The sequence below is a fragment of the Physeter macrocephalus genome, chromosome 8, assembly GCF_002837175.3.
Source record: "Physeter macrocephalus isolate SW-GA chromosome 8, ASM283717v5, whole genome shotgun sequence".
NCBI lineage: Eukaryota > Metazoa > Chordata > Mammalia > Artiodactyla > Physeteridae > Physeter > Physeter macrocephalus.
Genome location: NC_041221.1, coordinates 141551940 through 141579737, shown reverse-complemented (window position 1 = coordinate 141579737; position 27798 = coordinate 141551940). Strand labels below are relative to the sequence as shown.

Below are 27798 nucleotides of genomic sequence, written 5' to 3'. Positions count from 1 at the left end.
TGTCTTTAATTTTTGCCAATTTGATTACTATGTGTCTCGGCGTGTTTCTCCTTGGGTTTATCCTGTATGGGACTCTGCGCTTCCTGGACTTGGGTAGCTGTTTCCTTTCCCATGTTAGGGAAGTTTTTGACTATAATTTCTTCAAATATTTCCTCTGGTCCTTTCTCTCTCTCTTCTCCTTCTGGGACCCCTATAATGCGAATGTTGTTGCATTTAATGTTGTCCCAGAGGTCTCTTAGGCTGTCTTCATTTCTTTTCATTGTTTTTTCTTTATTCTGTTCAGCAGCAGTGAATTCCACCATTCTGTCTTCCAGGTCACTTATCCGTTTCTGCCTCAGTTATTCTGCTATTGATTCCTTTTAGTGTAGTTTTCATTTCACTTATTATATTGTTCATCTCTGTTTGTTTGTTCTTTAATTCTTCTAGGTCGTTGTTAAACATTTCTTGCATCTTCTCAATCATTGCCTCCATTCTTTTTCCAAGGTCCCGGATCATCTTCTCTGTCATTATTCTGAATTCTTTTTCTGGAAGGTTGCCTATCTCCACTTCATTTAGTTGTTGTTTTTCTGGGGTTTTATCTTGTTCCTTCATCTGGTACATAGCCCTCTGCCTTTTCATCTTGTCTGTCTTTCTGTGAATGTGGTTTTTGTTCCACAGGCTGTAGGATTGTAGTTCTTGGTGCTTCTGTTGTCTGCCTTCTGCTATTTTCATTTTAAAAGCAAATTTATATTTTACAGTCTTTTGTTTCATACCATAAAGCCAAGATCAGTGAATATTTTTCATTGGTATTACCTTTGATGAAGGCAGAAAGCTTTCATTAAATAACTATGTTGGCAGTAGAACTCGCCATAAAAGCATAAAAATGATGTAGACGTTTGCTCAGTTAGAAGTTTTAGTTAGAAGAAATATTGTGATGGTTAGGTGCAATATTGGCAAATATGTTAGGATAAAACTTGTACATTATAATAATATTTGTCACTTATTATTTATTTTTTAGGTATACCATTTATTCTCCAAAAGATGGACAGCCTTGTATGGATCATGACAGACAAACTGGAGAGGTAACTATTTGTTCCATAGAGTAGCTATTGTAATAATTAAAAAAAAAATAAATTTAGTTATTTGTTTATTTTTGGCTGTGTTGGGTCTTTGTTGCTGCACGCGGGCTTTTCTCTAATTGCGGTGAGCAGGTGCTCCTCTTTGTTGTGGTGTTCAGCTTCTCGTTGCAGTGGCTTCTCTTTGTTGCAGAGCACGCACGGGCTCTAGGTGTGCGAGCTCTAGGTGCGCGGGATTTATTAGTTTGACACGCGGGTTCAGTAGTTGTGGCACATGGGCTTAGTTGCTCTGCGGCCTGTGGGATTTTCCTGGAGCAGAGCTTGAACCCATGTCCCCTTCATTGGCTGGCGGATTCCTAACCAGTGCGCCACCAGGGAAGTCCCTATTGTAATAATTCTTAATATGGGCCTAGAGTTTAAGAAATAGATTAGAAACCTAAAAATCACTTTATTTCAATGCTGAGGTGTATAGTCATCATACTCTGGTGGCTATTAAGCCAGAGGCAGAATGTCATCATAGGTACCTGTATCTTGTTGAGGACCTTGCTACTCCAAGAGTAGCACTAGGTTCAGCTGCATCAGCTTGTGTTAGAAAAGCACATTTTTGTCTGTTCGTTTGTTTTTGGTTTTTGTTTTGTTTCTTTGGCTGCTCTGCCTGGCTTCTGGGATTCCACAACCAGGGATTGAACCCAGGCACTCGGTAGAGAAAGCACAGAGTCCTAACCACTGGACTGCCAGGGATATCCTAGAAAAGCAGATTCTTGAACCTCACCCCCAAATTGCTGAATCAGAAGCTCTGGGGGTGGGGCCTAGGAATCTGTCTTTTAACGTGGTCTCAGTGTGGTTCATATGCCTGCTAATGTTTGAGAAGAACTGCTTGGAGAGTGCACTGCTCTAAAAGGAGAGCATGAGGAAAGGTAATGAGATATGTGGTTAACTGATGTACGCAGATTCCATTTATACTTGCTTTGGTCACATGCCTACTTATTTCCAAAGTACTTCCAGCCATGCATGACATCAGTTCGTTCTACATTCCTGTAGGACACATTAGTGACATTATTCCTTGTAATAGTTGAATGAAGTAAGGGTAAGTCATTTTTCTAAAGCCTTGGCACAGTAAATCAACAGCAATGCCAGGATCTGAACTTTGCAGTCCCTATGAGTGTGTCATTCTTTGTTACCACCTTTGAACACATTTGTAGTCTAGCAACTACCTTTCAAAATCAGCCTTCAATTATGATGTGACTTATTTGACAGAAACGAGTGTTAATCAAAATTTTGAAAGATTTGAGAGCCTTCAGAGGCCCAGTTTACTGACTATGTTAAGCTTTAATATAGTCAGTGGTAGCAATATCCTAAATTTCAATAGTACATCATAGTTTTTCACAGCATTTTCCTATCATTATCTTAGGTGTTCCTCAGGACAGTCTTGTATGAGGCACAGCACAGTTATTTTACAAATGAGGAAATGAAGGCTCAGAGTGATTGTGACTCCTTGGGTCAAGCCACAAGTAAGGGCCCAAGCTAGGTTTTGAATGCTTATCACCTGACCCCTGGTCCAGTGTATGTCTGTGATGACTGCTCTGTAGGATTGATGTTGGTTGTATCTTCTAACTCCCATTTTGGCAAACGCTATTTTGGCTGATTAATCCAAGTCACTTCATTTTTTTTTCCTGCTGTTCTTCCCTCTCAAGGGAGCTCTTAGCAAATCTTCCTTAGTACAGTCTGGGCCTCCTTGGATCAATTTTGGTCTGGTGTGGGGTGGGATGGTGGTCGTCATGTCATTTTTACACATTAGGCTTCCATGTGGTCAACACACCACTGGCAGTCTCTTCATTGGAAGAAAATTATTCTAACAATGCAGGAACCCATCTTAGAAATTTGAATCAGATCTCTCACATAGATTAGTAGGTGTAATCCAAGCCTTTCTTTCTCCCTTGAATTTTTGTTTTATTTTGTTTAGGGTGTTGGACCTCAGGAGTATACTTTAATCAAGTTGAAAGTGCTTGAGCCATACCCATGCAAATTAAGGTAGGTTTGCTACCTACCTTAATAGGTAGAAGAATTGTTGCTTCATCTTTTTGAAATATCAGATAGTTATGATAGAATCCATAATGTTTTTCGCATAAATGTATATTTTTTCTTCTTAGTGGCTTGAAAGGGAAAAATATCTTCTTGGTAGCTGCTACTCTCAGACCTGAGACCATGTTTGGACAGACAAACTGTTGGGTTTGCCCTCATATGAAGTACATTGGATTTGAGACAGTGAATGGAGATATTTTCATTTGCACCCAAAGAGCCGCAAGGAATATGTCATACCAGGGCTTTACCAAGGACAACGGAGTGGTGCCTGTTGTTAAAGAGTTAATGGGAGAGGTAAGTTGGGTAGCAGACTTTATTTTAGTGCATGAATTTAGAGGAAAATGTCAAAAATGAAGCTTGAGAAAAGAACAGTTAAAAAAACGTTTTAATTGAGGTATACGTTGCAGTCAAATGTGTTGTCATAAATGTGTATATTTTTGGTGCGTTTTCAAATGTGTATACAGTCATGTAAGCACCACCCAAATCAAGATATAGAACAGTTCCAGCACTGCAGAAGGTGCTGTCATGTCCATTTCACATCACTGCTCAGCCTGCTCCTGCAGAGGTAACCACTGCCATGACTTCAGTCACCAAACATTAGTTACTCTTCTTGAACTTTACACAGTGGAATTGTATAGTCTGTACTTTTTTGTGTTTAGCTTCTTTGGCGAAAAGAAGCTAAACACAAAAAAGTACAGACTATACTTTTTCCATGTTGTGTGTAGGAGTAGTTTGTTCTCTTTTTTTTTTAACTGCTGTGACGTATTCATTGTGTGACCATATCAGTAAAATAGTATTTTTGAATCTTACATTGCAGCTCAGTAACTATCTGGTTGAAAAATACAGACAGTCCTCTCCGAGAGATTTAATAGCTGTGGTAGACATTATATTACTTTTTTAATATGATTACCTGCATTCCTGGAGTGGCATTGCAGCTGCTTTTTTTCTGAAAAGGAAGTCTTGGTTGATCTTAACTAAATCTAGATGGTTACATAGCTCTTATCGTTAGAGTTTGTTTACTTATTGGTATTTTTGAGTGTGTTTTATTCCCTTTGGTAAATGCTGATCGTTGGTATCTTAATAAATAATCTTTTAAAAGAAAAGGATGAGTAGAATACCATCTCAATTCTCCTTTTGAATTGGAGAGTTTATTTCTTACTTATTTTGTAAACTTATTTTTTGACTAGATTACTAAATATTCATAAGACTCAAAATTCAAGACGAAAAGATGGAATTCCCTGGCAATCCAGTGGTTAGGGCTCCATGATTTCACTGCTGAGGGCCCAGGTTCAATCCCTGGTTGGGGAACTAAGATCCCACAAGCTATGCAGAATGGCCAAAAAAAAAAAAAAAAAAAAAAAAAAGACAAAAAGATACACAAAATGGTCCCAGTCACTCAATTCTCCTTCCATAGGCAGTCAGTAAAATCACTGTCTTGTGTATCCTTCCAGAAGTATTTCATGTGTATACAAGCAAATACATATATATATATTCTTTTGCCCTCTTTTTTACACACAAATGGCAATGTATTTTATCACATTGTCTGTGTTTTACTTTCTTTTTTACTTAACTATAACTTGGTAATCATTTTATCAGTAGTGAAACATCTTCCTTGTTCTCTCTTTTTTTTTTGGTTGTGCCATGCAGCTTAAGGGATCTTAGTTCCCTGACCAGGAATTGAACCTGGGCCCTTGGCATGAAAGCACAGAGTCCTAACCACTGAACCTCCAAGGAATTCCCTTTGTTCTCATTTTTTACTGTTACACAGCATTCTGTTGTTTGGCTGTGCCACAAATTGTTTAATGATTCTCTGTAATGGGTAGTTGAATTGTTTCTTCTGTTATAAGCAGTGCTGTTACATCTTATTAGTTTCTGATGTTACAGTTCTGTCTGAGAAGTTTTTAGGGACAGTATTAATGACACAATTTTTTTCCTGTTCTTAAATGCAAATTTTTTCCATGTTAATTTGAGCAGATTCTGGAATGAGGAAAATGGGTGGTATAAATTTAAAAATAGCTTTCAACCTTTAAGGCTATTATGATATTTAGCCTTTATCCTATATGACTGTAAGTTCCATAAGCAGCTTATATATATGAATAAAGTGGAAGGGTGGGAACTATATGGAATTGAAAAGTGCATTTCTTAGGTAAACAAGCAGTTGCAACCTGTTTGTGTTTTTTTTTTTTTTTTTTTTTTGGCTGTGCTGAGCGACATGTGGGATCTTAGTTCCCTGACCAGGGATTGAACCCGAGCTCCCTGCATTGGAAGCGTGGAATCTTAACCACTGGACTGCCGGGGAAGCTCCACAAGCTGTTTGTTGATATATGAGAATATGGGTCCAATATTATCCGATCTGATTTTTTCTTTTAAGATACATCTTTTTAATTTGGTTTGTCTTCCTAATTATCATTTAAAATAGAGATACAGTATTCTATCTTGTTGATGTTTCATATTTTATTAAGTGATGTTTTTATCATTTGAAGTTTTAGTTGTTTTCAGGTTTTGCTAATGTAGTTAACACAGCATTGGGGAGATTCTCAAAGAAAAAATAATTCTTTTTCCTTTGAGGTAAATTCCTAGGATTGGATTGCTGGGTCCAAGTTGGATTCCTATATTGTTTTCCTCAAGCAATGTATAAGTGTAGTAATTTCCTCACAACCTTGCAAGATTTGGGTATTATAATTATTTTCAATTATTTTTAGTCTAGTAGGAATGAAAGAATGAGTGTTGTTGATTATTAGCTTCTCAAGGCTTAAAATGTTAACACTGTTTTAAATTTTAATGATTAGAATAAGTTACTTCTGCTTTATGCTGATCTTCTTCTTACATAGGATATTCTTGGTGCATCACTTTCTGCGCCTTTAACATCCTATAAGGTGATCTATGTTCTCCCAATGCTCACCATCAAGGAGGATAAAGGTAAAGAGTTTATTTCTTTCTAAAAATTCTTTGGGAAACACATTCTGGTTACATTAGTTAATTCTACATTTTCTTTTATAAGGTACTGGTGTGGTCACAAGTGTTCCTTCTGACTCCCCCGATGATTTTGCTGCCTTCAGAGACTTGAAGAAAAAGCAAGTGAGTATCTGTGATTCATGTTCGTATTTCCTCTTCATCATCTCATTGGTTAGGTACCACTGAACTAATTATTGGATTAGGCTAAAAAGCTATGCATGTATCTTTGAAATGCTACCTTTAACCTGTTTCTTGATATTTATATGTTTTTCTATGCTTTGAATTTTAAATATCGATGTAAAATTTATAGAATCTGGTTTTTTTTTTTTTTTGGCTGTGCTGTGTGGCATGTGGGATCTTAGTTCCCTGACCAAGGATCAAACCCACGCCCCGCTGCAGTGTAAGTGTGGAGTCTTAACCACTGGACCGCCAGGGAAGTCCGCATAGAATCTTTTTTTTTTTTTTTTTTTTTTTTTTTTTTTTTTTTTTTTGTGGTATGCGGGCCTCCCTCTGGCTTTTTATTTTTATTTTATTTTTTTTTTGTGGTATGCGGACCTCCCCCTGTTGTGGCCTCTCCCGTTGCGGAGCACAGGCTCCGGACGCGCAGGCCCAGCGGCCATGGCTCACGGGCCCAGCCGCTCCGCGGCACGTGGGATCCTCCCAGACCGGGGCGCGAACCCGGTTCCCCTGCACCGGCAGGCGGACGCGCAACCACTGCACCACCAGGGAAGCCCCTAGAATCTTTTTTTTAATACTTATTTTTTTAGAGCAGTTTTAGGTTCATAATAAAAATCGAGAGGAAGGTACAGAGATTTCCCATATACCCCCTGCTTTAACACCTGCATAGCCTTCCCCATGATTAGTATCACTCACCAGAGTGGTACTTTTTTTTTTTTTTCTGAAGATGAACCTACATTGACACATCATAATCACCCAAAGTCCATAGTTTACCTTAGGGTTCACTCTTGGTGTTGTACATTCTGTGGGTTTGGACAAATGTATAATGACATATGTTCATCATTATAATACACAGAAGATTTTCACTGCCTTAAAAATCCTCTGTGCTCTTTTTGTTCGTCTCTCCTCCCTCCCACCCCTGGCAACCACTGATCCCTCCCTTCCTTCCTCCCTCCTTCCCTCCCTCCCTCCCTCCCTCCCTCCCTCCCTCCGGGTCTTAGTTGCGACACGTGTGATCTTCGTTGCAGCATGTGGGATCTAGTTCCCTGACCAGGGATCAAACCCTGGCCCCCTGCGTTGGGAGTGTGGAGTCTTAACCACTGGACCACCAGGGAAGTCCCCACTGATCTTTTTAATTGTCACCATAGTTTTACCTTTCCAGAAAGTCATATAGTTGGAATCATACAGTATGTAGCCTTCTTAGATTTTCTTTCAATTAGCAATATGTATTTAAGGTTTCTCATGTCTTTTCATAGCTTGATAGCACATTTCTTTTTAGCACTAATAATATTCTGTTGTCTGGATGTACATTTATTTATTCACCTGATGAAGAACATCTTGGTTGCTAACAAGTGTTTGGCAGTTATGAGTAAAGCTGCTGTAAACATCTGTGTGCAGGATATTGTATAGACAACTCTTTTGTGTAAATACCAAGGAGTGCAAATTGCTGGATCATATGGTAAAAGTATGTGTAATTTTGTAAGAAACCACCAAACTGTCTTCCAAAGTGTCTGTACCATTTTGCATTCTTACCAGCAATGTATGAGAGTTCCTCTTGCTCCACATCCTTGTCAGCTTTTGGTATTGTCAGTTTTCCAGATTTTGGCCATTGTAATTGGTGTGTAGTCATATCTCATTGTTATATTTTGCATTTTCTTGATGGCAGATGTTGTGGAGTGTCTTTTCATATGCATGTTTGCCATCTGTGTATCTTCTTTTTTTTTTTGGTTGGGGGTAGGAGTTTATTAATTAATTAATTTATTTTTGCTGTGTTGGGTCTTCATTTCTGTGCGAGGGCTTCCTCTAGTTGTGGCAAGCGGGGGCCACTCTTCATTGCGGTGCGCGGGCCTCTCTTGTTGCGGAGCACAGGCTCCAGACGCACAGGCTCGGTAGTTGTGGCTCACGGGCCTAGTTGCTCCGTGGCATGTGGGATCTTCCCAGACCAGGGCTCGAACCCGTGTCCCCTGCATTAGCAGGCAGATTCTCAACCACTGCACCACCAGGGAAGCCCCTGTGTATCTTCTTTGGTGAGATTTGTCTGTTAAGGTCTTTGGCTTATTTACTTATTTATTTTTTTCAAATGAGTTGTTTTAATTCCAGGTGTACAGAATTCAGGATAGAACAAAGATTTAAGAACACATTTTGGCAGGCTTCTGGGCTGGGTTTATGCAGATCTCATAGCTCACGTAGAAATGGCTGAGAAGAGCTAAAGACAAGATGAGCCACTGTATGATTTTTTTTTAACAAAATTTATTCTTAAATGTACAATAGGCTCCAAGACAACACTTCATTCTAGCTATAAGTGGCAACAGATACTATGGCAGGGAGTCCAGATGTTTAAACAGGAATGGAATTAGGATCATCATTGCCTCAAACACAAGGAACAGCTTACGTTTTGCCAGAATTTTTAATAACACCTGTGGCCAGGGGGGCCTTTCCCCATGGCCTTCGCTTTTAGCTCCTTGAGTTTCTTCTGCTCCTCCTTCTGTTTCTGCTTGAATGCCTTATCTTCCTTGTCCATCTCCTTGGCTTGCTTCTTGGGGTGCTTCAGGGACTTCTCCTCGCCACTTTCACGGCCCAACATGGTGCCTGCCACCCCTTCCCCAGAGCCTGCTCCTGGAAGCCTTATTTTTTAAATCAGGTTGTTTGTTTTCTTATTGTTGAGTTTTAAGAGTTCTTTGTATATTTAAGAGTCCTTTATCAGATGTGTTTTTTGCAAATATTTTTTCTCAGTGTGTGGTTTGTCTTTCAATTCTCTTGATGTTGTCTTTTGCAGAGAAGAAATTTTTAGTTTTAATGAAGTCCAGCTTAGCAATGATTTCTTTCATAGATGATGTCTTTGGTGTTGTATCTAAAAAGGCATCACCATACCTGTGGACATTTAGGTTTTTCCCTGTGTTATCTTCTAGGAGTTTTATAGTTTTGTGTTTTACATCTAGGTCCATGATCTGTTTTGAGTTGATTTTTGTGTTGAGTGTCAGGTCTGTGTCTAAATTCATTTTTTTGCTTGTGGATGTCCAGTTGTTCCAGTAACATTTGTTGAAGAGACTGTCTTTGCTCCATTGTATTGCCTTTGCTCCTTTGTCAAAGATCAGTTGACTGTATTTATGAGGGTCTCTTTCTGAGCTCTCTGTTATGTTCCATTGATCTATCTGTCTATTCTTTTGCCAGCACCACACTATCTTGGTTATTATAACTTTACTATAAGTAAGTCTTGAAGTTAGACAGTGTCAGTCTTTCAATTTTATTCTTCTTTTATATTGAGTTGGCTATCCTGGGGCTTATTCCTCTCCATGTAAACTTTGGAATCAGTTCGTTGATGTCCATAAAGTAACTGGTTAGAATTTTGATAGAGAGTGTATTGAATCTGTTGGTTAAGTTGAAAACAACTGACATCTTGACAACATTATGTCTTCTAATCCTTGAACATGGAATATCTCTCCATTCATTCAGCTTCTTCTTTGATACTGTTCATCAGAGTTTTTTAGTTTTCCTCATATCTTACGTTTACATTGTTAGTTTGTACCTAAGTGCAATTGAACAACACAGGTTTGAACTGTGCAGGTCCATTTATAAGTCTTTTTTCAATAAATGTGTACTACAGTACCAGGTGATCTGTGGTTGATTGAATTTGCAGATGTGGAACACGGATACAGTGGTCTGACTAAAGATATATGCAGATTTTTGACTGCTTGGGGTAGTTGGCACCACTAACCCCCATGTTGTTGAAGGGGCAACTGTATTTAATTTAGGGGGTTACTAATGTAAATGGTATTGTGTTTTTAATTTCAAGTTCCACTTGTTAATTGTTGGTATATAGGAACACCATTGAATTTTGTGTTTTAGCCGTGTATCCTGCAACCTTTCTATAATTGCCTATTAGTTCCAGGACGTTTTTTTTGTTGATTCTTTTGAATTTTCTACATAGATGATCATGCTATCTGCAAACAAAGACAGTTTTGTCTTCCTTCCCAGTCTGTATACCTTTTCTTTTCTTGCCTTATTTAATTACCAAGAGCATTCAGTATGATGTTGAAAAGGAGTGTTGAGGGCTTCCCTGGTGGCGCAGTGGTTGAGAGTCTGCCTGCCGATGCAGGGGACACGGGTTCGTGCCCCAGTCCGGGAAGATCCCACATGCCGCGGAGTGGCTAGGCCCAAAAAAAAAAAAAAAAAAAAAAAAAGAGTGGTGAGAGGGGATATGTATTGTGTCTGATCTTAGTGGGAAAGCTTTGAATTTTTTGAAAATCATCAAGTATGATTTTAGCTGTAGGTTGGTTTTGTTTGTTTGTTTTTTTCTTTGGCCGTGCTGCATGGCTTGTGGGATCTTAGTTCCCTGACCAGGGATTGAACCCTGCCCCCAGCATTGAAAGCGCAGAGTCCTAACCACTGGACCACCAGGGAATTCCCTAGCTGTAGGTTTTTTTATACATAGTCTTTACCAAGTTGAGAAAATCATCTTCTATTCTAGTTTACTGAGAGTTTTTATCTTGAATAGGTATTGGATTTGGCCAAATACTTTTTTTCATCTGTTGATATGATTGTGTGATTATTCTTTTTTAACCTGTTGATGTGATGGATTTCATAAGACTTTTGAAAAAAAGGTTTGAGAAAAATTTTCTGATATTCACATTTTCATTGCAACCTGGAATATGAACCTCATTTTAAGTGGTGTGTGTGTGTGTGTGTGTGTGTGAATTTTTGCTTTTGGCTGTACAGTTTCATCATTTAAGTCATTCACTCTAACTTAAACTGTTTAGTTTTTTTAAAGTCATATGTCACTTCTTGAGATATTTTGTAATATTAAAAAATTGCTCTCTATGGAGGGAAGAACAAATATAGTTTTAAAAAGTTTGGAGGGTGCTTCTCTTAATGATTATACAGTAAGTCCCCTACATATGAACCTTCAAGTTGTGAACTTTGAAAGCTGCGAATGTGCATCTGGTTCCAGCAAGGAACCAGAACCTCTGCCATCCATCAATGTTAGGCATGAGTGAAATTGCAGCTTGCCCTCCGTGTCCTGTTGCTGATGATCCTTCAGCTCTATGATCTCCCACCTCCTGTCCCTCCTCCAGTCAGTAACTCTTCTTGCCTGTTCACTTGATGCCATCCCCTATATGCCAGCTGTTGTACAGTACTACTATAATATACTTTTCAAGGTACTGTACTGTAAGATTAAAAATGTTTTCTTTATTTTTTGTGTTTGTTCGTCTTGTATGTATTATTTGTGTGAAAAGTATTATAAACCTATTACAGTACAGTACTGTATAGCTGATTGTGTTAGCTGGGTACCTAGGGTCACTTTGTTGGACTTACGAACAAATTGGACTTATGAATGTGCTCTGGGAACAGAACTCGTTCATATGTAGGGGACTTACTGCACCAGTGAAGTATTGATCATTAATATTAACTTCCAATTTTGTTGTAGGCTTTACGAGCAAAATATGGAATTAGAGATGACATGGTCTTGCCATTTGAGCCTGTGAGTACATAGATGATTCAGAGTATTAATAGCCATTTCTTTATTAGAGAAAAAAAGAACAGCTAACACTTTACTTGTCACAGAATTAAATAATTGGTAGAGTATGAAATAAGAGGGAGTTTGTTTAAGAGTTTATTTGCTTTAACGTGATATCTGCTGTGGTGGATAAGAACAAAAGAAAAACCAACAATAGGCATTTTCTTAGCACCTAGCACCTGTAATTCTGAAACAAACAAACAGCCTTTTAGCATTACCAATTTTATAGTAGCTTATTTTCTAATGTGGCCAATTTCCAGGCTTCTAAAGACAAAATTTTGCCATATTACTCATGAATGTTTATGTTTTCATATTAGTATCTGCAGAAGAAAAAAAATTTAAATTACTAGTGAATAATTTTCATGAAGAATCCAGAAGACTTAATATAAACCAGAAATAAGACCATCCATAAATTTAGTTGTTTACAGCATTTTGCTAGTTTCAACATTAGTTAATTATGTGCCAGTGTGGGGTTGAGAGCTGGGGAAGGTGTGTATGTAGTGAGGGAGGGACAGTGCAGGGGTTGGTGCAGAGAATTCGGGGGGTTCCTATGGAGAGTAGGAAGACAAATTCACATCTGGATGTTAGTCCCTAATGTGTGACACTACCCTAATGATATATAAAATCTGAAGTGACTTCATTGGACAGTAGAGGCAAAAGGACTATGCCTTTAGGGCTGTTTTTGTGTTTATTCATTGTGAATAAGTTCTGACATTGCTCTTTTTTGCAGGTGCCAGTCATTGAAATTCCAGGTTTTGGACAGCTTTCTGCTGTAACCATGTGTGATGAGTTGAAAGTTCAGAGCCAGAATGACCGAGAAAAACTTGCAGAAGCAAAGGAGAAATTATACCTAAGAGGCTTTTATGATGGTGTAAGTAATAATTTTGTTATCATTTTTATTTGATTTACTTACTCCATGCTCTGTGATTTTCTTCTTAGTGGTTTAGAAAAAAACTATAGAAAAATTCAATATTGTTTCAACTCTATCCTGTTTTGAGAAGTGATTACTATAAGATTGTGTTCTTCTATTTCCAAATTTATTTTTTTAATCTATTTTGGTCCAGTAGTATTTACGGAAATTCCATTTTTGTGCCCTCTAATCTCTGAGTGAATTTCTTGAGAAGATACTTAAAGTTAGTTCATATTATTATACAATAAATTCCAAGTTTATTGCATGGACCATACCTGGTTCCTTCTTTTGCTCTCTTAATTGTGGAGTTCATATTTTAAATAAGCAGTTTCATTCAGTTCATTAATTTACTTCTTAACGCCTATTCCATGCCATGTTAGCATAACAGACAAGCTGTGAACCTCTCTTTTTCTCCTCAATTGTGCATATGTTAACTTGGCTTACATTTCCATGGAAAGAAGATGAGGCTAGAGAAAGTAAAAACCCAATCAAGTTGCTAGTGACTTGAGGTTGAAATGAAGATTTTTAAGGCTGTAAGTGAGAAGTTCTTTATTTTTACCTTTACTTGCATTTCTCTGGATAACCAAGAATTGGTTATATGTCCCTTTTAAAAGTAACTTACACGTTTTGGATGACAGTAAAAGCCAGCACTTATAGAGCATTTACATATTAACTTACTTATATCTCAAAATAACCTTGTGAAGTAGGCACTTATTCCAGATTTATGGATGAGGAAATTGAGGCACTAAGAGATTAAGTAGTTTACCTAAGAGCAGCCAGATAGCCAGGCAGAGGCAGAACTGGGACTCAATCTAGGCATCTTGGCTCTAAGATTTGTGCTTTTAATCCCTGTGCCATAATGATCAATAACTATAATTTCATAATGATGAATTAAGTAGATATGAAGCATCTTGGTACGTTAGAGAATTGGGGCAGAAAAAAGAACACGTGTCTTTTCCACTTAAGATAGAAACTATTAAGAATTCCCTGGTGGTCCAGTGGTTAGGACTCTGCACTCTCTTTGCTGAGGGCCTAATTTCAGTCCCTGGTCAGGGAACTAAAACCCCAATCCCACATGTCGCGCAGTGTGGCAAAAAAAAAGAAACTATTTGAGAGAGTCAACAGGAGTCAGATAGATGGAGGTCAGAGTATCAGCTGGAAGGGGACTGTGACTTTGTTCTGTGACAGCAATGGGCAAGTCATTACTTTGCCCTAGAATTAAATCTCCCCACTACATAAAAGGCAGAGTTGAAAAACAGTAGGCCTTCCTCTAAGAGCCAAGTTTATCACATGGGCAAGCAAAGGAGAACGCTTGCTGGCAACAGGCAGAGTTGAAAAGAGAAGCCTAAGTGGGGCCGAGCTGCATTTGCTCAGTTCCTTCTCCTAAAGCCTTCAGGAATGATGTGAGTTAGGGTAGAGGAATTCTCTTCACATGGAAACCTGAGAAGTGGGAAGGAAGTGAGCATTTCTTTCTAATCATGTTCATAATACTTATCCTAGTTATACTGAAAGCAAAACAAGTGTGTTGTAAATATTAGCTGTCCAAGCTGTGCCAAAATAAAAATTTATGGTTCTAAATGTGATAAATTTCACACTAAAAATATTTTGGTTGTGTGTGGAAGTAAATTTAGTTAGGGAAAGTTCTGGGGGGGCACCCAAAGCAAATTTTAATTGTATGTGCTTTTTCCCTACTTCTCATCCTTTTAGGTAATGTTGGTGGATGGATTTAAGGGACAGAAGGTCCAAGATGTAAAGAAGACTATTAAAAACAAGATGATTGACACTGTATGTAATAGGCTATCCTCTGAAGGCTGTTTTAGGAGAAGAGCTTTCAGTTAATAGACTTTACAGTCTTACTTAGCAGTGAGTTCTGTAGTAGAACCTGGAACTATATTAAAGATATAATTTTGTTTATATATAAAATTGGGGACCTATTTAGCAATTCATTTAACTTGAACATCCCACCTGTAATGTTGATGAAGATAGTGTTCTAAAGTTGGCATGTACAAATCACATACAGAGAATTTTAGTGATGCTTCCCGGCAGTAACCATTCGAGGTACTGGTAGTTGACAATTCTTTATGTAGTACTTTACTTTTTACTTTCATCCTTTTTCCCCCTCTTCATTTTTGTTGTAACTTTTTTCTTTTGAGTTACTTAACTACTTAACTTTTGAAATTGAATTTTTATTTTTGACAGTTATGTATACCCATAATACAGAGACAATGATCTGTAAGTCTTATTAAAATTAAAAAAGCAGCAATTTCCTCTCCATCCTTCTACATTCTCTTAAATTTCTCTTCCTTGGACAGGCTTACTTCCATCTCTTTTAGTTATTTCTTTTAGTATTGACCTCTGCCTCTCTTATAGATCTCTAATCTAAATACTTGTAGTGTAATTTTAAAAATTTTCAATTTTAGCCATCAGCTATAGACTTCCTACTGTGGAAGATCAAGATTTAACTCTTCTCCAACCTGTGTCTTCCTCTCTAACCTTGCATTTGTATACACTTCTCCACCCCCCATCTTCCTAGTATAGGTATATTATAACTTATGTTAGAGCAGTAGTCAGTGTGTACGTTTTTGAGACATGGCTGATCCATAATGTAGTATACAATGAGAACTTCTCTTCCCTAGCTTTTGGTTTTCCCTGGAGTTAATAACTGCCTTTCCCGCTCCCCCCCACCTTTCTTACTTTTAAATACAGTTATCAATACTTCATCCACAAACTCTGTCCCAACTGTTTATTTCTCCTCTCAGTACCTTCAAACATATGAGTATGCTGTTGTTTACATCTTAGAGAAAGTTCTTCCAGAGCCTTCTGGCCTGTTGTAATTATCCACACAGTTTGCGTACTGTAGGTATGCACAGATGTCATCTGGGATGTTCCTCCACCATTACTTAGGATTTCCTTTGCTTCTCTTGAGTTAGATCTGCTGTTTCCTTGCTCCCATGGCTTCTTCTTTCTTATTTACTTTCCTGTTTTGGTGATGCTCTGCCTCTAGTAGTGTTCCCAAAAAAGGGTGCCTGGAAGGTAAATTTTTGTGACCTTCCATGTCTGAAGTATCTTTATTCTGTCCTCATACTTGAATGCCTGGGTGTAGGATTCTGGGTTGGAAATAATTCTCCCTTAAAAATTTGAAGGCCATTACCCATGGTGTTCTGGTTCAGTGATGCTGTTGAGAAGTCCAAAACCATTCTGGTAATAATGGATCTTTTATAAGTGACCTGTGTCTCCACTGTTCCCTGCACTGCCCCCCACCATGCCAAAGCTTATAGAATCTTCTCTTTTTTTCCAGTAGTTTGAAATTTCATGATGATTTATTTTGGTGTAGGTCAGTTTTCATTCATTCTTCTGGCTGTATGCTGGGCTCCTTCAATCTGGAAACTTATGTTCTCCAATTTTGGGAAAATTTCTTGACTTTTTTGTTTAATTATTTTATCCCTTTCTATTCTTTAGTTTTGCTTTCTGAATTCTTATTATTCAGATATTGGAGCTCTTAGACTCTGAAAGTTCTTTTGCTCTTCTATCTGGGGGAGTCCCTCACCTTTTTCTTCTTATGAGTTTTTGTTCGTTTGTTTACTGTGTTTTTTATATCTGTTACTTGTGTGCTTGTGCGTATGTGTATAAATAATTGTTTCTAAGAATTCATTAAAATTTTTTTCTTTGTGTGGAAAATTTCAAATTTATGAAAAAGTGGAGTAGTATAATGAATTCTTGTGTACTTCTTACCCAGCTTCAACATTTACCAACTCAGAGCCAGTTTAAGAGCTTATTCTTGTTATCTGATCCTTTTTTTATAGGATGCTGCTATTGTTTCAGGGATATGAAATTTTAATCTCTTATTAATCTGAGGAAGACTATTGATATTTAAGAATGGGTACAGAAAGATGATTGGAACCTTTTTGGATATGGGTAGGGCTTGTCTCTGGGCTTCACTGGGAGAGATCTGGAAGGTCCATTTAGACTTTAGGGAAACCCTGATGTTAGCCTTGATGTTAATTAGGGCCTCTTGGTTTGTTAGATTCCCCTCAGAAGATTCTTCAGTTTCCGGTTTAAAGGGTCTAAGCTAACTGAGCATTCTGGGAGCTAAACGGCGGAAGATTACTAGGTTGGGTTCTAACACCCAATGTGCTGACTTTCACTTAATCCCTCTTTTTCACTATGATACCCATACCCTCAGCTTCGTCCTCTGGTTGACTCTCTTTTGTCCTCTCCAGATAGTAAACCTTCACTGTTCTGCTGGCATAGGAAGGGGCAGTTGCCTGTCTGCATGGTGTGGGGTTAGGGTATCTGGGGTTCTAACTTCTTGAAAAGACTTCAGTTAGTCCCCCTGTTTCCAGTCTCATGTTACCTCCTCTTCCAGAACTATCTTGTGCCACAAATCCTGAGTCTTTTTGGAGGTTCTGTAATGCAAACTGAATTGCTTTTCAGCCTTCTTTTCTGTGGGCTTAGTATTCAGCTAGCTTCCTTTGATCTGCTAATAGATTGTCACTCATTCTGCTTTTTAGTTTCCAAAATTTGGTTGATATTATTTCTTCTCCCATTCTTGTTGTCTTTGTAGCTTCATACCATTAAGACAAAAAAAGCCTCTTTGTTGTTATTTTGTTAGAATTTTGAGAGGGAGCACAGTTAATTAAATGTCTGTTTTTAATTTACCATCTTTAAACCAAAGTCCTACCTGTTTAAGTTCAGTGTGAAGAACTTGCATTAAGAACACAGAGCAATGAATCATTTTTTGAATGATAATGCTGAATTTTGTTTTTAAAAATTATCCTAACCTAATAAGTTTGGGATTATAATACATTAAGAGATATTTGTATTTTTTTCTAAAAATAAAATTTGTGGTCAGTTTTCTAGTGGGAATTTTTCATGATGCTATAAATCTTTAGTAAAAGTATTTTCTGTGTTTAATTTTTGTGCATCTCTTTTTTTTAAAGGCAGTGGTTCTGTGCATCTATTTTCTTTATATTTTTATTATAACAAGAATAAAAGGCTGCCATAGGCAGCCTAACCTTCAAACCATAGCATTAGAAACTGTTAAACAGTTAAACATCTTTCACTCTGAAAAGGAATAAGCTGTACCTAGAGAAGGTGATCCATTTGATGAAGGTGCACGCCTTTTCAGAAGCAAGTGTTATACAGAAAGAAAAGCAGATAACTTCTACCCTGGGAAGAGGGAAGACATAATGAAAACCTGGGGTTTTGGTTACTGGTGGTAGAGCATTTTTTTTTCTAAAAAGTTACTTTTCTTTTCCTTGAGGAATAGAGATTGCCTTGACATAATATCTGATATATTTTTATTTACTTTCATTTAGGGAGATGCATATATTTACATGGAACCAGAGAAACAAGTTATGTCCAGGTCTTCAGATGAATGTGTCGTGGCCCTGTGTGACCAGTGGTTAGTTTTTCTTATAGCAAGAAGAAATTTCCTCCTGTCACTTTGCTTATCCTTGACTTTTTTTTTTTTTTTAATCAATTTGTCCACTCCCAGGTACTTGGATTATGGAGAAGAGAACTGGAAAAAACAGACATCCCAGTGCTTGAAGAACCTGGAAACGTAAGATGGGAGAAAGTGATAGGGAAGGAGATGAGAAACAGGGAAGACAATGAAGGTGAAGAGAGATACTTTATCTTCTACTCTCTCCAGGTTCTGTGAGGAGACCAGGAGAAATTTTGAAGCTACCTTAGATTGGCTGCAAGAGCATGCTTGCTCAAGAACTTATGGCTTAGGTAAGCAAACTTCAAATTTTTCTGTTTGAATGACTTTACCAGTTACACAGCAAATTAACACTTCACCTTTTTTTCTTCTCTTCCAGTGTGTTTCTGAATTGGAAGTGAGAGGTTTTGGTTAGAGGGTGAAGGAAACTAGGATGTGGTCCCCTACCATCTACCTGGTGGTAGAAGTATCTAATGCCCATATAGCTTTTATGATGCAGTTTTTTTTAATAGAAAGTTTCTAGTGCTTCAGCCATTTTGTTTTTTTATTTACTGGTTTATTTATATTAATTATTCAAGTAAATTTAAGAACCTAAATAAGTAGCTTTGTCAGTGCTATAGACCTGCTCTTAAAAATGTGAATTTTGTAGATGAAGTGTCTCTTAGGTTCCTCATGCATTAATTATCTTCTTTTTATCTCACAGGTACTCGTCTGCCGTGGGATGAGCAGTGGCTGATTGAATCACTCTCTGACTCCACTATTTACATGGCATTTTACACAGTTGCACATCTGTTGCAGGGAGGTAACTTCCGTGGACAGGCAGAGTCTCCACTGGGCATCAGGTTAGTAAATGGATAAGGGGACGGAATGTAATTTGTTAGCATGAGGTGATCTTTTGATTTATGTATTGAAAATTCTTTCTTTTTTTAAAAAAATTTATTTTATTTTTATTTATTTTTGGCTGTGTTGGGTCTTTGTTGCTGCACACAGGCTTTCTCTAGTTGTGGCGAGCTGGAGCTGCTCTTCATTGCGGTGCTCAGGCTTCTCATTGCAGTGGCTTCTCTTGTTGCGGAGTATGGGCTCTAGGCGCGTGGGCTTCAGTAGTTGTGGCTCGCAGGCTCTAGAGCACAGGCTCAGTAGTTGTGGCTCACGGGCTTAGTTGTTCCGTGGCATGTGGGATCTTCCTGGACCAGGGCTCAAACCCGTGTCCCCTGCTTTGGCAGGCGGACTCTTAACCACTGCACTACCAGGGAAGCCAGAAAATTCTTTCCAATAATTAGTTTTTATAAGAATTCATTTAGTGGAATTTTGTCATGATGTTTTTGCTTTTTTTGCATTGAACTGAGAAAGTAAGTAATAAATAGCTCCTTCTCTATTATCCATTCTTCATTCTTATGGGAGTCTGTTGTCCTCATTTGTTACTGTAAAACATTAAGAAAGTGATTTTTACTTCATGGTTGGATTAGAATGCTGATTCTTTCAAAGAAATTATATATATATTTTGTTGTTGTTTGTTCATTTCTTTTATTTTAATACAGACCACAGCAGATGACCAAGGAAGTTTGGGATTATGTTTTCTTCAAGGAGGCTCCATTTCCTAAAACTCAGATCCCAAAGGAAAAATTAGATCAGTTAAAGCAGGAATTTGAGTTCTGGTATCCTGTGGATCTTCGAGCCTCTGGCAAGGATCTTATTCCAAATCATCTTTCATATTTCCTTTATAATCATGTGGCTATGTGGCCAGAAGAAAAGTGAGTGCTAAAAAAGATGCAGACTAAATTTATTGATTATTGACAAGGATGCCTTGTGGCTTCAAATATATAGATGTTATTGTGGGGGGTATAGTTAGATTTAACAGTTACATTCTTTTTCTAATATTAAATGTACTGAAGGAGAAAGCACACCTTCTCCTATCTGTTATATCCAGAAATCTTTGTACCTACCTTGGGCCACCAAAGCATGTCACATTTCAGGTACACTGTCAGTAATGTTACATGACTCATTTGACCTGTTAGATGCTGGAATAAAGGCGATTTCAGACAGAGCGTAGGACATTAGAATGGAAAGGAAACATCTCTTTAGAGCTGAGAGCCCCAAGATTCCAGCATTAAGTAGTGATGTTCTAACTAGAATCTGGGTCAAAGATGCATTTTTTAATACCATGTGCTCAAGAGTAATCCTTCTATCATCTTCCCTCTTTATCCAGACATGTCTCTGTGCCTTTTACTCCTGTCCTCAAGTAGCTGAAGAAACAAACCCCTTCCACTGTTCAAATTTTATTTTGTAAAACCAAAGCAATCTCATGGGACTTTTTGTATTTAGGCTGAGATTGCATTTAGAACGAGATTACATTTTCTTTCTCAAGAATAAAAGGGAGATTTTGAAGAAGAGGAATAAAATAAATATGATGTGGTTCTTGTCATCCAATTATTTTTCTCTATTGGTTAAAATGTGTTTTTGGAGATATCAGGTGTCTCAGAAGTACTTGTTAGTAATATAGTTGAATATTTATCCCCTTGCATCAAGTTTTGGATATGTGTTAGGGTTTTAAAAATTACAGAGAAGTAGTAGCTTCAAGTGCTTTTGTCAGACACTCTTCTAATCACTTTTAGTAACTCGTGTAATTTTCACTACAACTTTTCGAGGAAGGTCTGTAATACCTCGTTTTTACGGACAAGGAACCTTTGTGAGGCATAGAGAGCTCAAAATAACTCACCCAGAGTTACCCAGCGATGGCAGAACCAGGATGCAGAACCCAGCAGTCTGGCTCCAGAGCTCTTGCTCTTAACATTACCCCCTACATGATCTCATTGTTAGAATGAATGAATGATATGTACATAGTTTGAAAATTCAAACAGCTCATAAAGGTACAAAATTAAAAGTGAACTTTCACCCTTTTCCCTATATTAGTCTATTTCCTAAAGCTCATCACTGCTACTGCTTTCTTGTGATTTCTTCTGGAGAATGTATGTATGCATATACCAGCAGCAGATATCTATACTTGTTTATTTTTCAGTTTATACAAAGATGCCACATTATAGACAGTATTCTGTCTCTTGTTTTTTTCCTTGTAATAGTATATTTCTAAGATCTTTTTATTTTTATATATAGCCCTGCCTGTATTTTAAAAATAGTTACATAGTATTTCATTGTATTCCTGTAGCATAGTTTATATCAATATAACCAGTCCTTTACTTATGGATCCTTTCCTTGTTTTCATTGGTTTCCTGTTATGAACAGGACTCAATTAATATCCCTGCACATTTGCCTTAGCAATCTTTTATGAATCTTTTAGCATTTACCTCAAATTTTTAAGGCTAAATCATAATCTTTAAGTTTTATTTTCTATCTTTAAACATTTTCCTGTCAAGTGATAAATGGCCTGTAGCTGTGAGAGCAAATGGACATCTCCTCCTCAACTCTGAGAAGGTAAGGCTCATTGCCTCTTGAAAGGTTAAAATGCTACAGAAAAGTTTTTCAGATTTAGGATGTTGTACTTTTTAAAGAAATAAAGAATGTGAAAATCAGAGCGTTAAATATCTTCCATTTAAAATATTTAGGACTACCAGCATAAATGAGAAGTTTATTTTAAAGTTGAGTGAGTGGAGTAGATAGTATTAATTGAGAGGTGGGATGGGGAAAACTTCTCTATTATTACATTTGTATTAGAGTGGCAAAGGATGACACAAATTATTATGGGAGGAGAGAGAGAAAGGGACAGGAAATGTAAAGATCCTAGCATTGTGACCCGACAATATCTTTCTCATTAAGTTGAGAAAATAATTTGGTGGTTTTTGCTTTATACTGTGACTGGCCACTAAATTAGAATAATAGAATTTTGGAGTTTATAGGATTTTTAAATGTCATTTAATGCTTCTTTCCAGATGGTATCTCTCTCCCCATACTCCTGCAATTTCCCCTTTTCATTACCACTACTAATATATTCAGTATATGATTTTTTTTAATGCTACGTAAGACTTCACCTAATTATTCAATATCCTCAGCAGGAGTTATGCCAACCTCTTGACAAGCCCTTGTTTGCCCCTATGATGATTTTGTGTACATTAGAAAGGGGCACCTTTCCTCAACTAAACAAAAATTGTTACAATATTATTTATTTCTCATTAATAACAATTATAACAAGTTGGATTTGTTCCAACCAGTGAATCTTGCTACATCTGATGGAATATTAATGGTAAAAGAATATTCACTGCTATAGGTATGTCATAATGAAAATAGTTATAGATTTAAGCATAGCAGATGATATGAATTGTAAAATGAGATGTTATTTTTTACCAGTATCCTAATATTGAAAGGGAATAAAAAAGTTCATGTAAGGTAATCTGTACATTAGGCTGAAAAATAGCTATTTTATAGATTTTGTTAAATCAACAAGGACTTTTGATTATCAAACTCATTTGTTCTTTGTAGGTCAAAGTGAACCGTATATATATTTATATGTATGTGTGTGTATATATGTGTGTATGTACATGTGAGTATATAAATATGAATCCTGCTATAACATGAAATTTCCTTTGGTCTCCACATTGTTGTGCTATATGTGCATTATACTGATTTTATTAGAACAAAATATTTTACTGCCATATAGTAGAAAATTGATAGAATAACCACCTCTCTTTGGTATCAGCAAAGTTACAAAAACATAAACATTTTTTAAATAATAAAGATTGCTAGGCTGAGCACAGTTCCTCCTTAGTTGTGCTGCCTTCAGGCAGAGCACAACTTGAGTAGCCAGTTGTGACCCTAATAACAGGAGGTTCCCTAAAACCCTAATTTTGACCTCATGAGCTTGTCCATTCATTTCTGAATGACACTAATTGCTTTAAAGCTCTTCTTTATGACCAGCTGAAGTGTTCCAGAGTTATAGTGGAATCATCCATGCGTCTAAACCAATTCCCAAGGGACAGTATTGGTTAATGGAAAGAGCCGTGGACTGAGTATCAGACTGGAGATGCTGTCCTAGCTTTGTCCACTGACTAGATTAGTGACTCAGACAAGTCACTTCAGTTTTCTCCTCTGTAAAGTTAGTATAAGGTATCTTTTCCTTTCCATGCTTCTGATCCTTTTGGTTTTTATCTGATTGTGGCCAACCCATTTAATTTGATGTGGCTGATTTGGTTTATTTTATTTATATATACTCTTACTAATGCCTGATCATTGACTTTCTCTTTCAGATGTCAAAATCCACAGGCAACTTCCTCACTTTGACCCAAGCTCTTGACAAATATTCAGCCGATGGTGAGTATGCTTTTTTGTTATTGCTGTTGCGTAGTGTCCAGTTCTCCTCAGATTGCAGAAGGCAAGTTAGCATTGTTGTTTCAGTTTCATTGCTTTTCTCTTACACTTTTACCAATACTTTAAAATATTCATGTTTTCTTTGTGTACAGGAACGTAATTTTTAAAACATAAGAATTGCTGATCTGATCTGTTTAGGAACAGATTTAAGCTAAGATTAATACAGTCTTCTTTCAAAGGAAGCTCACTGTAAGTGCGACCTGGTTTGTTCCTAATTTCATGCTACTTCTAAGATTAAAGAGTTGGTTTGTAGGGGGATTTCCCTGGCGGTCCAGTGGTTAGGACTTCACCTTCCAATGCAGGGGGTACAGGTTCGATCCTTGGTCGGGGAGCTAAGATCCCACATGCCTTGCGGCCAAAAAACCAAAATATAGAAGAGAAGCAATGTTGTAACAAATTCAATAAAGACTTTAAAAATGGTCCACATCAAAAAAAAAAAAATCTTAAAGAAAAAAAAAAAGAGTTGGTTTGTAGAGATGGTAAGTATGTAGGAAGCTTTTTCAAAGTATTTCCTCCATATTTGGTATACATATAAGTGACTTGAACCTAGGAGCATTCATTTCTTCAAAAAATATGTTTTCCCTGGCCTCATTACTATTCCATTTAACTGTTAGTTTGTCAAGAGAAGAAATGCACTGTCTGACCTGAAAGAACCAGTCATTCTTATGTAACCCAGTCTTTGGTCATCATGGCTGATCATTTGCTGATCATGGCCACCATAGTTTGAGACTGAACTGAAGGGGATGGGGAAGAATTAACCTAAGTTACTTAGAAAAACAGTATTTTGACTGAACGCAGTAAGGCAAAAAGAACTGTACACAAATACCGTAGTTATTTTTTTTTTAGAGAGGTGGAGATTAGCAATTCTGAAACTTTTATGGGTATACTGGGTTTTAACAAATAAATATATTACAGATGAGAGCTCATTGTCAGAAGCTATAAATAGGTCAACAGGAAATGCTAGAATGAACCCTGTGGTGTTGGATTGGAATTGGCAACATCAGTATGAACTCACGGGTTTTATTTTACATACAGACAGATATAAAAATAAACATAGATTTATGTGTGGGTTAGTATACATGCATTTATTTTTCTAATTCTTTCTGCTGAGAGAGCCCATGGATAATGAATCACCTGGCATTCAGATCTTGGTTTCTAAATACCATTCTCCAATAAAAGGAACTAGGGTTCCTAGGAGAAGGGATGATTTGAGGGCTGGAGTAGGGAAAATACAAGATGAGCATGGAACATTTTATGATGCCAGAAAGTAAGTAAATGTTTAAAAAAGGATGGGGACAGGGCTTCCCTGGTGGCGCAGTGGTTGAGAGTCCGCCTGCCGATGCAGGGGACACGGGTTCGTGCCCCGGTCCGGAAAGATCCCACATGCCGCGGAGTGGCTGGGCCCGTGAGCCATGGCCGCTGGGCCTGCACGTCCGGAGCCTGTGCTAAAAAAAAAAAAAAAGGATAGGGACAGTTTGAGAGGGCACAGGAGCCAACCTGACAGGGCTCCCAATTGCCCATGCTAGAGCAATTTAGGAAACAAAGTAAATAATTATAGTATTGAATTATAACCCAGTGAATAAATTAAATATTTATGAATCCATATGAATGTATAGTAATAATTAAATAAATAAATAAGTGGGGGAGTAGGGACTGTTCTTCCTTTCAGAAGAATTCCAAGTAATAAAGTAGAAGGACTGAGTGAAATATAAAATCACCATTAGACAAACATCATAGTAATATTGTCACAGACAAGATCCATCAGTGGTTGCCAAAATCAATGGGTGAAAGTTAAAAAAAAAAAAAAAAAAGATTATTTGCATATTCTCAGAGTATCTCTCCCAAGATATTTCTTAATCACAAAGGGAAAAACAGTAACTTTACAGTGGAGAAACTTGGCAGACAGTCTTCCTGACCAAGTGAGGAAGGTTTGCAATAGTAGTAATAAGTCATATCAGTATTATCTACCTCCCTGATAATGATGCACTGAGAAAGACACACAGCATCACTTTTGTGATATTCTTGCCAGAGGTTCATAACATCAGTTTAATCATGAGAAAACATCAGACAAACCCAAGTTGGGAGAAATTCTATTATATACCTGACTACTGTTCATCAAAAGTCAAGGTCCAGGACAGACTGAGAAACTGTCACAGATTTGAAGAGACCAAGGAGATACAACAGTCAAATGCAAGGTGGGATTCTGGATTGGATCCTAGAACAGAGAAGGATATTAGAGGAAGCACTGGTGAAATTTGAATAAAGTCTGTAGTTCAGTTAATAGTATCATACTAATGTTAATAACTTCCTGCTTTTGAAACTGTGGTTATGTAAGTTGTTAACATTAAGAGAGTCTGGTAAATGGTATATGTTTATTCTCATCTTTGGCATCTTTTCTGTAACTGTAAAATTATTTCAATATAAAAAGTTAAAAAAAATGTGTTCAGCTTCTTGTGTATTGTAAAAGATGTTTAATGCATACATAACTTGATGTTACATATTCTCATCTCCTCCTTTAAGGTGCAGATGGTAGCATATACCCTACATACTGTTTTGAAATTTGCCTTCTTCACTTAGTTAATATTTGAGATCACTTCATGTTGATACACAAGAGTTACCTCACTCTTTTACAGCAATATAGTCTTCCATTGCAAGGATGTCCTGTAATTTATTTAGACTCTTATTGATGATTTTTTCAATATTTTAGAATGGAAGATTTTGGTTGAAAAGTTGTATTTCATTAGTAGGAAAGTTGGAAGAATCTGCTTTTAGGACTAAGAAAATCTGTATTTGTGCACATAAGGCACTTCTGTGTGTTCTTAATGCATTAAAATATAGTAATATTTTGCTACCTGTAAATGAGGCTGAGATGTTGATAGGGAACTTTACCCAGTTTTTCATTTTTTCCCTCTGCCTCATTAAGGATCACTTTATCTCATTAACTCAACATGCCTGAGAAGAAACACATATTGATGCTAAGTGTATGCAAATCAATACAGAAAATTCAAATATTTTAGCAACATCATTATGGATTCTACTTTTGGTGATCTTTATTTTTGCTGTTGATATATGCAGTCCTTTAAAGCATTTGTTATTTCTTAATTTATATGTAGGCTTGGCAGTGTACTCAACTGGTTATGTAGTTGATATGCAGTAACCCCTTTTTTAAATCATCGATTGATTTTTTTCTTCCTCCAGGAATGCGCTTGGCTCTAGCTGATGCTGGTGACACTGTTGAAGATGCTAACTTTGTGGAAACCATGGCAGATGCAGGTATTCTCCGTCTGTACACCTGGGTGGAATGGGTGAAAGAAATGGTTGCCAACTGGGATAGCCTAAGAAGTGGTCCTGCCAACACCTTCAATGATAGAGTTTTCGCCAGGTAATCTATGGATCCCAGCCACTTTGTACTTTAGAGTTGCTTAGTCCTGGTGTATTTTTAATTTTTCTTTTTTTTCCTCATTAAATAAATTAGATGTTAATAATAACTACTATTCACTGAAAGCTTACTTGTGCCAGGTACTATGCTAATTACTTTGCATCCATTATCTGATTTTAGCCTTCTAGCAGTTTTATATGATAAAGATATTATTAGCTCTATTTTATAGTTAAAGAAATTGAAGCTTAGAAAAATTAAGTATTTCATTAAATGTCTCAAAGCTGGTAATTTCAAACTTGGGATATGAATTTGTTTCTGTCTCCAAAGCCCATTCTCATGACCATTTTACCATGCTGTCTTGCATTAGAGGTGGGTGGAATGGTTAAAGGAAAAGTAGGTTAAAGGAAAAGAATTGTCTTTTCTTTTTTCCTTCAAAAAACATTTATCAGTCTCTTTGTATCAGGAACATCCTAAGCACTGGTATTACAAAGATGAATAAGACTTGATCCTTCATTATAGTCTAGCAGGAGAGAAAAACACTTACCCAACCAATTATAAGTGCAATAGTAGGGATAGAGGGAAATTAGAGGAGATGGCATTTGAGTTCTGGGTTTCTTGAAGAATAAACCTAATTTTTGAGGGAGAGGAGAAAGCCATGGAAAGAGTATGGTATTTATTTGAAGTGTACGGTATGTGGAGGGCAGAAGTAGGAGATCAAACAAGTTGGGGCCATATTAGGCCAAATTATGAAGGGCCTGAGGTAGCGTAAGGAATATATTTTTAATCCAATGTCAGTTGTTTAAAATGCAACAATTAAACCTGACTACAGCCTTAGTAAAGCTATTTTCATATTGCAGTTTGGGCTTCTTAATAAAGTTTCCATCAAGGAATTTTTTTGTTTGTTTAATTTTTGAATTTTATTTCATTTATGTTTTTATACAGCAGGTTCTTATTAGTCCTCAATTT

At 37.1% G+C, this 27798-nt stretch overlaps 1 protein-coding gene across 3 annotated transcripts in view; it reads left to right on the top strand.

The window, feature by feature from the left end:
• Positions 1 to 27798, top strand: part of LARS1 (leucyl-tRNA synthetase 1) — a 66493-nt gene that overhangs the window by 18794 nt on the left and 19901 nt on the right. For all 3 annotated transcript variants that reach the window (XM_007115293.3, XM_007115292.4, XM_028493344.2), the window contains exons 8-23: positions 998 to 1061; positions 3019 to 3086; positions 3206 to 3431; positions 5969 to 6056; positions 6139 to 6215; positions 11695 to 11748; positions 12515 to 12655; positions 14402 to 14479; positions 18013 to 18098; positions 18192 to 18257; positions 18348 to 18430; positions 18841 to 18979; positions 19676 to 19888; positions 21509 to 21566; positions 23333 to 23396; positions 26652 to 26835. In XM_007115293.3, coding sequence (XP_007115355.2) covers positions 998 to 1061; positions 3019 to 3086; positions 3206 to 3431; positions 5969 to 6056; positions 6139 to 6215; positions 11695 to 11748; positions 12515 to 12655; positions 14402 to 14479; positions 18013 to 18098; positions 18192 to 18257; positions 18348 to 18430; positions 18841 to 18979; positions 19676 to 19888; positions 21509 to 21566; positions 23333 to 23396; positions 26652 to 26835 — 1689 coding nt within the window. The remainder of the gene's footprint in view (positions 1 to 997; positions 1062 to 3018; positions 3087 to 3205; positions 3432 to 5968; positions 6057 to 6138; positions 6216 to 11694; positions 11749 to 12514; positions 12656 to 14401; positions 14480 to 18012; positions 18099 to 18191; positions 18258 to 18347; positions 18431 to 18840; positions 18980 to 19675; positions 19889 to 21508; positions 21567 to 23332; positions 23397 to 26651; positions 26836 to 27798) is intronic.